The 12,411-nt window shown below is 44.2% G+C and overlaps 1 protein-coding gene across 1 annotated transcript in view; it reads left to right on the top strand.

The window, feature by feature from the left end:
* The first annotated feature begins 1,982 nt into the window (after positions 1 to 1,982).
* The window catches only part of LAMA1 (laminin subunit alpha 1), a 155,728-nt gene continuing 145,299 nt past the window's right edge, over positions 1,983 to 12,411 (top strand). Inside the window, exon 1 of the mRNA XM_070420638.1 lies at positions 1,983 to 2,055. Within this exon, the coding sequence (XP_070276739.1) occupies positions 1,983 to 2,055 (73 nt within the window). The remainder of the gene's footprint in view (positions 2,056 to 12,411) is intronic.

Here is a 12,411-nt window from a genome sequence, read left to right as displayed (position 1 = left end):
TGGTACTGCTGGGTTGTGCAAGACACATAGAATTGTGACATTTTTAATGTTCCATCTTATCCAAGCTTGTTCATTCAATTGGCTTTTGAAATTCTCCTTCCACTGAAACCTTTCTGCTTAATCTTGAACTGTGACAAATTGTGCCAACTTGAAAGTTTTGACACTTCCATTTCCTAGTCACTCTCCAAATGTGCTGACCCTGTGCTTCCCTTGAAATCACAAGTGTGAGTTCCCTTGTTCTGCAGTTGAAAGATAAGGTCTAACTGAAGTTCAGACTGAATTTATAGGAGCCCAGGATATAGAGAGATAGATAACCCTTTGTGATTCCTCCTGTTGCCTTTGATCTCATTGTCATGATCTCAGGGAAATTATGTAGGGAACTAGGGACCAAATCAGATCAGAAGTCTAGGTCCGGATAGGACCTTAACCCCCTGAACTCATTTCCTGGTCTCACACAAGGCTATCTGCCTATCCTATAGAACTGGGAAGGTCACATGAGATAATCTACATGAATGCACTTAGGAAGCTCTGAAAGATATGTATAGACGTGTGCATACAATGTTATTTCAGTGCAGAAATATTTATAATTCTGTATTTGAATATTTAAATGCTTAATACTTATAACTTATTAAATACTAAATTTACTTAATTGTTTATTTGATAAATACTTAATGCTTTAATATTTTACTAGTTAAAAACATCTAAATTTTAAGTTTGGTACTATGATGTGTAGTAGACAACTATATTGCATCATTTTTAAAGTGCCAAATTCTACCTATTGTTATATATTTCTATGATTGAAAAAATAATTGCTTATATTATAATGATAATTTATTCATTAAGGATTTCAGGAAGTGTTTTTAGAAAAACTGGAATTGGTAAAATTGTCAGATTGATTAACACAGCTGAGATAAAATTATCTCCCTATCGGGAAAAAAAAAAGGGCAAAATGAGAGAGTGAGACTGTAAAAGGGACTTTTACTATCCTATGTGATTGTACTGTGAGAAAGTGAAATCTGCAAAGTGTAAGGAATACAATTTTAATATAAAAATCAGAGAAAATTGTTTTAAAAACCAACAGAGCAGTTGAAATCTTGCGTTAAAACTAAACTTCAAAAAAGTATGAGACTTCTTTCTGGAGCAGTTAGTGTAAGATGATGATGATGATAATAATAATAATAATAGTAAAGTCCAAGCGACCTTTCTTGCCTTCCCTAGAAAAAATGGGAACCTTGTTACAACACACTTTTAGAAAAATCTTCACAAACTCCAACAGCCGAGGTGGGAGGCTGGTCAGCTAAGCCCGATTCCCCTCCTGAGAGGGAAGGCTCTCTAGAGTCTAGGCCAGGGCCCGGCCACCTTCTGGTTAGCTAAACTTTGGTCCCATTCCCAGGGAGGAGGCTGGCCGCCTGCCCCGGGGGCACCCTCCGGGTGGGGGAGGTGGAAGGTGCGGGCTGGTGGGAGCTGGTGGGAGCTGCGGCGCGGGTGCAGCGGCGCGGGACCCGGAGCCCGCCGGGAGTGGCGGGGGGGGGGGGGGGGGGGCGGGGGGGGTTTGGTGGCTGCAGAGCCACCGTAGGGCTGGGTCAACAGGGCAAATATGTTGTCGGAAAGCACCCCTCCGGGCCAACTCCAGCAGTTCCCCCCCCCCCCCCCCCCTTCCTAGCCACTTTCTCCGCCCGCCCTCCCAACTCTGACCCGGCGGCGGCCCCCTCGCCATCTGGAGCCCGGGGACTGTGCACACCGCCGGGCGGGGGGCAGCTGAGCGCGGCCTGGGAGCAGCGGTCCCGGCGGGTCCCCGCGGCTGAGCACCGGCCTCCCTGGGGGAGGGGTCTTCGCGGCCGGGCCGGGGCGGGAGGGGCCGGGCGTGGCGGAGGTCGGCGGGGGTGTGTCGCAGGGGCGGGTGCCGCGCGGGAAGCGCTCTGCACCGAGTCCCCGCGCGTCGTCCGGGCTTTCTGTCCCCGGCCCCGAGCGGCGGCGGCAAGATGCGCGCGGGCGGCGCGGGGGTCGCGCTCCTGGCCTCGGCGCTCTGGGTCACGGCGCGGTGCCAGCAGAGAGGTGAGCCGGGCCGGCCCCCAGCCGGGGGGTGGTTGCGGGACAAAGCCCTGCGCTTTGTCTCTTCCAAGGTCGGTGCACGCATCCTCGTTCCCCTCCGACTGGAGGACCCGACACGTGGGTTTCCCCGCGAGCGTCTCCCCGGCGGGGGGCGAGGGGACCGGGGGCGCCACCCCTGACGGCAGCAGCCCCCTCCTCCGACCTTCGGCTGAAAACTTGTCGGGCTCTGGGGGCCACTCACTGACTTCTGCGATACTAGACCGATGTTGAGAAGCGCCATGCGGGGGTGGCGTCTGGGGGGGGGGGGGTGGCGGGGTGCGCCGCCCCTCGTCGGTCTCGGGCTCTGGCGCTCCGGCGCGCGGGGCAGGCGGCTGGCGGGGCGCCGGGCGCGGGGAATGAATGGAAAGGCGTTCTCCCGGGTCTCCCCCATTGTCCGGCGTTAGAAAGCCCCATCGTGTGCGGCCGCGAAGGGCAGGCTCCTCCGGCCACTGGCGGCCCAGGTGGAGAGACACACGGCGAGAAGCGCGCCCCTAGCCAGCGGTCCCGAGCAGGGGGGCCGGTCCGCACCGCAGACGGCGTCTGGGGCGCAGATGCGCGCTCCCAACCGCGCTCTTTGTGCCTGGCGTCTCCGGGGGGCCGAGTCCGCTGGTTCCCGGCTCCGGTTCAGACCTTGGTCACTCTGGAGTGAGAGAGCCATTGGCGAAGGGAGGACTCGCCTGCTCGGGTCCAGTGGCTCTGGTGGCAAGGTTTGGGAAGAACAGAAACCCGAAGCGAATATTCATAGTTTCTGTCAATGCCAAGAGAGAAAAAGAAACCCTCTTTTCTGTGTATGGGCAACCCAACTCCATTGCTCACTCTGCCCATAGGGTTAAGTCTTCCCAGCGCTGCTCGCTTGTTGGCTAAGCGGTCACAAGATGTTGAAAACATCTTAATGGATGCAACACATGGCCAGGGGCATATGCGTACACATACATCTTTTATTAAATACATTTTAAGAAAAAAGCACGTGTCAAAAATAGGTGGGTGGCCTGCGAAATACTGTCGTGGGAAAAATGTGTTTGGGCATTGTGCTGAGTTAGTTAGTCTGCAGAAACAAGACCATGTCATTCATTCAAGCATTCATGATGAAAGCATTGGACCGGAGCTGGAAACACAGCTCTGAATAGCTCAGCTCTGCGCCCAGCTAGGGCCAGGAGAGAGGGGAATTTGCATAGTTATCCTTGAAAGAAAAGAGCGGGCCTAGGAGAGAGAAGGCTTGGAGCTGGGAGCTGAACTCTTTTCCCTCAAGTTGCAGAAAGTGTACGCGTCCCAGTTTCCCACAGGGTGGAGAGCGAGCAGCTTGACTCCGCTTTATTGTTATAAGAAATTGAAAGTCCTGGACGGAGAAGGAGATGCCCTTCATGTTTTCCGTGCCCCTCCAGGGGCTCAGCGCTCGGCCTGGGCGATTATGAATGGTGTTTGGAGAAAGTGGACCACCTGGGGCTTTCCTGCTTTAAGATGCTGTGGAAACCCACCCACGGCTGGAGCCTTTGAATCTGGCACACCGCCTTCAGTCCCCACCCCATCACCCTTCCTAACAGGCATCTTTGAGAGAGTTCTGATTTAAAAAAATAATCTGTGTCCCATGTAGATAGCATGAATTAGTGAAATTATATAACATGGTCATAATAAAATAATACTGATCTGTATCATCTCTGAGGTAGCTTATGTTTTTGAAAGCAATGATTATCTAATAGCATTTACATGATCAGTAACCCTCTATCCTTTCTGCAGTTTCTCCAGATTACTTTATGACTCACAGTATGTGACCCAATGACTTAATTTCCTTTGACATGTAACCAGCTTAAAGTAAGCTCTATATATGTATGAGGTGGTGTGTTTCTACAAATAATATGTTAAATCCACAGCTCACAATTACATAGATTTATAGTTACTTCACAGGTTGGCTCATCAACTCTTCTGTTTTAAACTGCCCTTTTCCCTTCTAAGTAACAAATAGACAATTAATTCCAAGTATACAGAAAAATGTCTATTCTGTGAATGAAAGAAAATTTACTTCATTCTCATAAATAACATAGTATTCATATTTAGCATGTATGTATTCAGTAGTAAAATGTGTGTGCCTGAATGGATATCAAAAAGTGAATTTTCCTTTTTTTTTTAGTGGTATTCCCCAAGTAAGGGCCAATAAAAAATATTGATTTTAGCAGTTGGAAACAAAGATATGTGTAATAAAAACATTACTGCCCACCTCCTACATCTCCTGGACTTTGGCCCACTCCATTTTTCCTCGCTCTTTTTCAGACATTAAATATAAAGCCTACATCTGTAGTTAATCTAGCATGATGGAGAATTCACATGTGACAAGGATATGGAATAAACATATACACTGTTCTGTCTTGTTCTGCCCCTCTTAGAATTGTACTGCTTTAAAAGCCACTATTATAAAATGTATATAAGACCACTTATTTCAAGGGAATCATCCTTGAAACACGCTACCATTTTATAATAGTTTATTCATAAAGTCCTATGGATGTTCATTTTTATCTACAGGAAGTTTCTATAGGAAAATGACAAGGTAAATCTTTATGTGCTGTATTCTCTAGCCAGTGGTCGGCAAACTGCAGCTCGGCAACCGCGGCTCGCGAGCCACATGCGGCTCTTTGGCCCATTGAGTGTGGTTGGCTCTTCCACAAAATACCAGCTCTTCCACAAAATACCGACTTCTGCGCATGGGCCACGAAGTTTCAATCGCACTGTACGTGCGCGCCTGCACGTGGTATTTTGTGGAAGAGCCACACTCAAGGGGCCAAAGAGCCGCATGTGGCTCACGAGGTGCAGTTTGCTGACCATGGCTCTAGCCTTCTTAGTGGGAAATTGGGCAAATTATTTAGCTTCTCTGTGCTTTAGTTTTTGTCATCTGTAAAATGGGAATAATAATCGTGTCTCCCTGGAAGACGCTGTTAATGATGAACTAGAAACAATGCAATAAAAGTGCGTAGAACAGGGCTTAGTACAGGGTTAGCCCTCAGTAATTATTAGCTGCAAGCATCACTACAGTATTACTATTTTGCACAGACCTGTTGGAGAGGCCCTCTTCCAAGCTATATTCTCTGATGTATATAATTGTTTAGAAACTTGGAGTCTGGATTAGGAATCAAAGAGTCTTGGGCTCAAATACCAGACTTGTCACTTTGATGAGCCATGACATTGGTCAGGTTTCTTTACATATCTGAATTCTTTTTAAAAAATACATTTTTATTGAGTTCAGAGAGGAAGGGAGAGGGAGAGAGATAGAAGCATCAATGATGAGAGAGAAACATTGATTGGCTGCCTCCTGTACACCCCACACTGGGAATCTGGCAATGCCCTGACCGGGAATCAAACTGTGATCAAACTGGTTCATAGGTCGATGCTCAACCACTAAGCCACGCTGGGCCATATCTGAATTCTTAACATCTGTCTTCCTGTTTATAAAGGATGGGATGAATGTGATTAAATATCACATGAAAACAGTTACAGGGTTGGGCATGTCCTAGTGTCACAGGTATGCAATCCATGATGGTGGCTCTTACTGCCCGCCTGTCCTGCATGCTCACCCTCCGGCTCCCCTCCCTCTTTCACTGCCCACATTAAGATTTGTTGACTTAACCAAATGAAAATCTGCAATCTGTCTCCCATCTTCTGCCCCCACTGCTGATGAGGCTCAGCAGTTGTTTGTTTTTCCCAGGAAATATTGTGATGATTCTCCCACTAGGCCTCCCTTCTTGGTCAGTACTGCCACCGCTAATTTTTCTAGGAACATCACCGCCCTTTGTTGGACCAACACCTCCTAAACCCTTCACTTCACGTCATGCACACACAGAATGACTCTGGGGCAGGTCACATTGGGGATAAACCGAGGAGGCTGAGACTCCAGCTCACCTTTTGTCCCAGAGCTGACAGGTGTAATCTTGGGCACACCTGCACCTATTCATAACTCCCCAGTGTTTGCTGGCACATGGGCTGTTATGTGCAGGACAAGTGCCCTGTGTGGGTCCTAATCCCCTGGAAAATGTTCCCGGTCCCTGGATGCTCTTCCACTGCTCTCCTAGCGCTGCTGTCGTACTTGCTGTTTCCATGGTGGTGTCAACAATCGGCTGGCCACCCTGCCTCACTCTGGCTTGGGCTTCTTGAGGGAAGGGATTGTTTTAGTTACATCTGTGTATTCATTCCTTTGCAATGTTCCTGAATATTAACAGCCACCTACCTTTACTGAGCCAAATTGAAATTAAGATCTGTACTTATGAATCAAGTAACTTAAAAATATTTTTGAATAGGTAATCCATGCCCATGGTAGAAAACTCAAAAGGTACTAAAGGCTGTAGAGAAAAAAAGTTAAGTCTTGACTTGACTTTATCATTTTCTTTTGTTTTCTTGAGTATCCTTCCATAGACATTTCTTCATGTAACTCAAAAGCAAGCTACTTACGTAACCTACTTCTTCCTTAATAGTATAAGGGAGGTACCGGTTGTTTCCTGACAAAATATGGAACGATATTCCTCTCTTCACTACCCTCTGCCATTCTACTCCTTCGATGCACCTATTGCAGGATAGTAATGTATCACTTAATGGATGTACATACTTGTAAAATTTCCACCTTCCAACTTGTTCCTTCCAAGACGGTCTTTCACAGAAAGGCATTAGACCCATGTTGCCTAGATCTTTTGGAATTTAAAAACTAGATCATCAGTTGACTTCGCAATGTTGTGCTGCTTCTAAAAGTATTGTTTACAATAGTAGTAATAAGCTATTCCTTAAACAGTAAATAATTTTTAAAACTATATCTTAGGCGATGTATGGTGTAGAGAAGTCAAATTTGAGGATAATTCTATTAGAAGTTTAGCATAGTGTGTTATTTACTTCATCAATAAATATCACTCATGATTGGAACACCTATGGCAGACACAGAAAAACTTAATTAAAATTTTTTTGAAATTGATTTCAGAGAGAGGGAGAGTGATAGAAACATCAATGATGAGAGAGAATGAATCATTGATCAGCCGCCTCCTGCATACCCGCTACGGGGATCAAGCTTGCAACTTGGGCATGTGCTCTGACCAGGAATCAAACTGTGACCTCCTGGTTCATAGGTTGAGCCTCAGCCATGAAGCCACACCAACCCGGTGAGAAAACTTATTTTTAAAAAGTAATTCCAAGTGAATAAAGTTAAGCCTATACTTTGAATAGAAAAATTAACTGAAGACAACTAGAGAGAACTCTTGATGATAGATCTTAGGTGAAATTTTTAGTTACATTCAGAAATGTTTGGATGAACAAGAGAACTGTGGTCTCCTATGAAAGATATATGTAGCTTTTTATGTTTGCAAATAATTCTTTTATTTGTTTTATTTCTAAAATACTAATATGTATCTATGGACAATTGATTAAATAAATGCATTTCAAAATTAATGAGAACACAATCTTTTATAGAAGTAATTTAGTTAAGGTCATGAACTTGGAACATTCCTTCCAGGGAGCTATTTCAGCATGCAGTACCACACTGTAGCTGGGTTCGCTGTATTTTCATGTCCTTTATGTGGAGGGTGACAGTCCCTGCCCAGAGTAACCACTTAATAGCAGAGAGCCCTTCTATTTGGGTCTTTGTTTTCTCAAGTCTGGATCAGGGGAGCTTTCTTTGCGTTTTACTTGTTCCCAGTGATTTTGTGTCTTGCTTCGGGGCAGGAGACAGACAATGGAGACAGTGAGATTCCACATCAGCTTGGTGGATAACATTCTTGCCTAGGTAAGCGTTTATCTCAGGCTGTTAATCCAGAAACCCCGTCGACTTACATAAGGTTCTGATTTCAGTGTGGTGCACATTATTTTTTCTTTTCTGAATCCACCATTTGAAGTTTGGATCTTTTCATTCCTGAAGTTATCTTGAAGTCTGATCTGTTGGCCCAGCAGGCAGTATGACTCGAATTCTTGTGCCAGACAACCTCCTGTATTGCTGGTGGGAATGTCAAATTTAGATAACTCAGTATTTATGGAAAGTGCCATCTTCTCCCATTCCCTAAAGAATTTCTTGCATTTTGTTCCATTGCTCCACAATTTCCTACCAGAATCCCAGGACATTCTCTACAACAATAAAGAAGATGCTTAAGTTTAGTAGATCATTTTTAGTTAAAAGAGAATATTTAGATTTGAAAAAACACACCTCACACTGCAACACATTTAAATGCCTTCCAACATTTTGTAATGACAGAATTTTACTTTCAGAAAGTGATTATTTGTTGTCGCAGTCCCAGCACAGTAATTCTTTCCTGCCTCAATGACTCCCTCTCTGCTTCTCCCAGTCCGTGACATTCTTTCGGTTACCGTGGTGGCTTCATCTTACTTTTCTTCTTCTTTTTTTAAAATCTCCTTATCCAGATTGTCTCTCTGAATTTTAGTTTTTCCTTTAAAGAACTCCCTGATTTATTTTTGTCTTTCCCTGTTACCACTGCAAATGATCACCAGCTGTCTAACTTACTACCACGAGCCACTTTGAATAATGCTGGCTTTCTTTCTCTTGATCTGGTCTCACATGCGTTAGGCTAATGTTGCTACAGCACTGCCTTCATCATGCACCCCTCTGCTTCATCCATTCCTGCTCCTGCCCACAGGCCACTGCCCTCTGTAATCCCTCCAAATTAATTCACAGGCAACTAGCCCTATCCTCCCTTTCTATCCTGAACATCTTCCTCTCTAACTGCAAGTGGGTATTGACTTTCAGCTGCATGCTATGCTCCCATTATTCCCTCTCCTGAATCACACCCTCATTCCTTACCTAACACCTCGCGGGACCACCCATACACAGCCTGCAACTTAGGCCCTAGGACAGCCTTGGTGTTATGGCCTCTATCGACTGCCCTGTTTCTGAATTTGCACTGTACTTTGTAAGTCAGACTTCCCACCCAATCAGAGTTGCCATCAGGTCCTCTTTTAGATGGCTTGCCCTGAACGCCGTCAATCAAAGCCAAAAAGAAGGGGCACTATTCCTTCAAAGATCAAAACCTTAGTTCTCAGAATATTTCTTTCAATACACAAATAACTTGAGGGCACAGGGTTCTAAAACTAAAGCCTAACCCATTGGCAGGGGGAGGGCAGTAACACCCTCTGATACTGCAGAAGTAGCCAGGCTGCTTTAACAGCCATACAACCTTTGTCTAGTCCCTAGATTGCACTCCCAGCTCTAAGTCCTGGCCCCTTCTGGCCATGAGGTCCTCCAGCCTCCTAGGTTTCATACCACCCAAGAGATTACCATTCGGCAGGTCTAGGAGGGATCTGGACTCTGTTTCAAAAAGCCATATTCAAATTTTGGTATCCAGAGGTACGAAGACCTTTGTAATTTCAAGTAGACCCTTTGGGTTTCTAATTTACATAGTTGTTTCCAGACCTGTCTTTGCCACTTGGCTTACTTTCTGTCCCTGTAGCTGTACCCTCTGGTGGGCTAGTACTCTTTCCCCACCCATCAAAATTTTGACTTTCAACCCCTTTATTCTGACTTTCTAATTCTGGCATTTCTTCCTTTTTTTTTTTTTTTTAATTGAGGTATATTGACATATAACATTATATTAGTTTCAGGTAGACAACATAATGATTACATATATGTTTATATTGGGAAATGATCATATAATAAGTCTAGTTAATATTCATCAACATACAGTTGCAAACCTTTTTCCTTGTGATGAAGACTTTTAATATCTCTCTTAGCAACTTTCACATATGAAATACAGTATTAACTATAGTCACCACTGTACAGTGCATCTCCCAGACTTACTTATTTTATAACTGGAAGTTTGTACCTCTGACCCCTTCACCCAAACACTACCTTTGTAAAATCTAAACTCCCTTCGCATTGCTTTTCTTTAAGGGAGTTGGAATTTTAAATATTTCATACCTTTGTGGGGTAGGAAATATTTTCTTGTGCGATTGTCATTTCTATTCAGTTTTTCTAATTTTTTTCCTGTGTTTGCTCATTCATTTATTCATTCATTCCTTCATGCACCGAACAAATACTGGGACACTGAGTCAGGGATGTACAACGTCTTGAGGACCCCATTCAGCTGCCATCTTCACTATGATTCTGGGGAAGTTGTTGACATTCTTGGTGGACTTGCTTTTGAAGTTCACAAAATTAAAAGTGCATATATGTTTTTTAAAATATATTTTTATTGATTTCAGAGAGGAAGGAAGAGGGAGAGAGATAGAAACATCAATGATGAGAGAGAATTATCGATCGGCTACCTCCTATCATGGGTGGACGCTCTATCCACTGAGCCAAACCAATTAGGGCCCAACAGTGCATATATTGAAAAAATGTTCTCCATAAGAAATAGTCAAAGAAGGAGTAGTTGGATTAAAGACACAGTGGTGGAAGTTGCCATCTATATTTTGTTTGCTCCCTTTCTCTCATGAACTCAGAGCTCACCGACGTAACTAGCTCTTCAGTGTGCTCTAGGAGAGCAAGCACAGTTAATAGGAAGGTCGCTCTCTGGGCTGCACATGGGATTTTAATAACATCCATGCCCAGGTGAATCCAGTGGTCATTATTTTGAGATCCAGAGAGACAGGCAGTTGGGATTAGGGAAGTCACTAAGCAGAGTGATAATCTGGGGAGTGTGGGCAGGGAAAGGACAGGGTTCCAGCTCCAGAAGCCTGAGGGACCTTAGTGGGACACCCAGATAGTAATTGAGGATGGAGAACAAGGAAGAATCCCGGTAATCAAACTCGACAAAATTGCCTAGGCATTTTGTCAAACATCAGTTGGCCATACATGTAAGTGCATATTTCTGGATTCTCTGTTTTGTTTCATCAATCCATATGTTGTTCTTATGCTAATACCCCACTGTCTGGGTTCATTTGGCTTTTTACAGAAGTTTTGAAATAGGTAATATAAGCCATCCAGTGTTGTGGACCTTTTCTAAATTAATTTGACAGCTGTCGGTCCTTTGCATTTTTATTAGTGTCAGCTTGTCAGTTTCTACAAAAAAAGCCAACTGGGATTTTGATAGGAATTAGATTGAATCCTTAGATTAGTTTTGGGAGAATTGCTGCCTAACAATGTTGAGTGTCCCTACCTATGAATAAGAAACATCTCTTCATTCATATTCTTTAATTTCTCTCAGAAATGTTTTATAGTTTTCAGTGTATTGGTCTTGAATTAATTTTGTTAAATTTTTTCTTAAGTATTTTCTTCTTTCTCAATAAAAACCCTGGAATGCATGGAGAGTGGATCTAGCCCTTCTTTGGAATTCCTGTTTCCAGGATCTCCCTGTGAAGTGTGTGGCTGGCCCAGCTGTCTGTAGCTTGCTCCTGCTGGGGCCTCAACCTCAAGCTCCTGGAGCTGGGAGCTTTCCCCATTCATTTTCTACTAAGTTTATGACTTTTACAACAACATGGCTGGCCATGTGTTTCCACTCTCTGCTCCAAATCAAGTCAGCTTTTGGGTCTCCAGCAGAGAAATTGCTGGTTTCACGCTGGCCTCGCCCTGGTAATAATGCTGATGAGCTTGGTGAACATGGACAGCCCTGGGCAGAGGGCTGATCTCTTCTAGTGGTTGTATTTGAAACCCTGACAGATTTTCATAGAGAAAAGTTTCCCGATTTATTGTTAGTTTTCATTTGATTCAGAGTCCTGAAATGGTGGTGGTGGTTTTTTTTTTTTGTTTTTTTTTTAATATATTTTTATTGATTTCAGAGAGGAAGGGAGAGGGAGAGAGGGAGAGATAGAAACATCAATGTTGACAGTTATTGATTGGCTGCCTCCTGCATGCCCCCCACTGGGGATTGAGCTCACAGCCTGGGCAGGTGCCCTTCACCAGAATTGAACCCAGGACCCTTCAGTCCACAGGCTGATGCTCTATTCACTGAGCCAAACCAGCGAGGGCTGAAATGGTTGTTTTTGAAAATTTTGTTCAGTTATGTAATTATTCTTATTGGGGGAGGGTTTTCAACCTCTTTATCCTGCCATCGCCAGAAGTCCCTCTGAAATATTTAAATGTATATAGATATCTTGACTACTTGCATTTCTCTAATGAGAATCCACGTCTATTATTCATCATGCCATTAACAATTCGCCAATTTTACTAATAATCCATTTCTGATATTCCACTTGCTAAGTAATAAAGTCCTAATGTTTATGGAGACAAATAACAGAACACAGTTGTGGGTGCCTTTGGACTATGGCAGCCTTCCTGACTGGAATACAGCTGACTACCTTTGGAAGGTGCGGCATCTATTTTAATGCTAGTTGCTTATGGGTAGTTTAACATGAGTAACACACACACACATGGGTGATACCAGACTTTATACTGAAGTCTTTTAATTTCAGATA

This window comes from Myotis yumanensis, unplaced genomic scaffold (assembly GCF_028538775.1).
Source record: "Myotis yumanensis isolate MYYU_CA2020_CCGP unplaced genomic scaffold, mMyoYum1.0.hap1 SCAF_7, whole genome shotgun sequence".
In the NCBI taxonomy this organism is placed as follows: Eukaryota; Metazoa; Chordata; class Mammalia; order Chiroptera; family Vespertilionidae; genus Myotis; species Myotis yumanensis.
The sequence above is the reverse complement of the archived record's forward strand: the minus strand, read 5'-3'. Positions and strand labels throughout refer to the sequence as shown.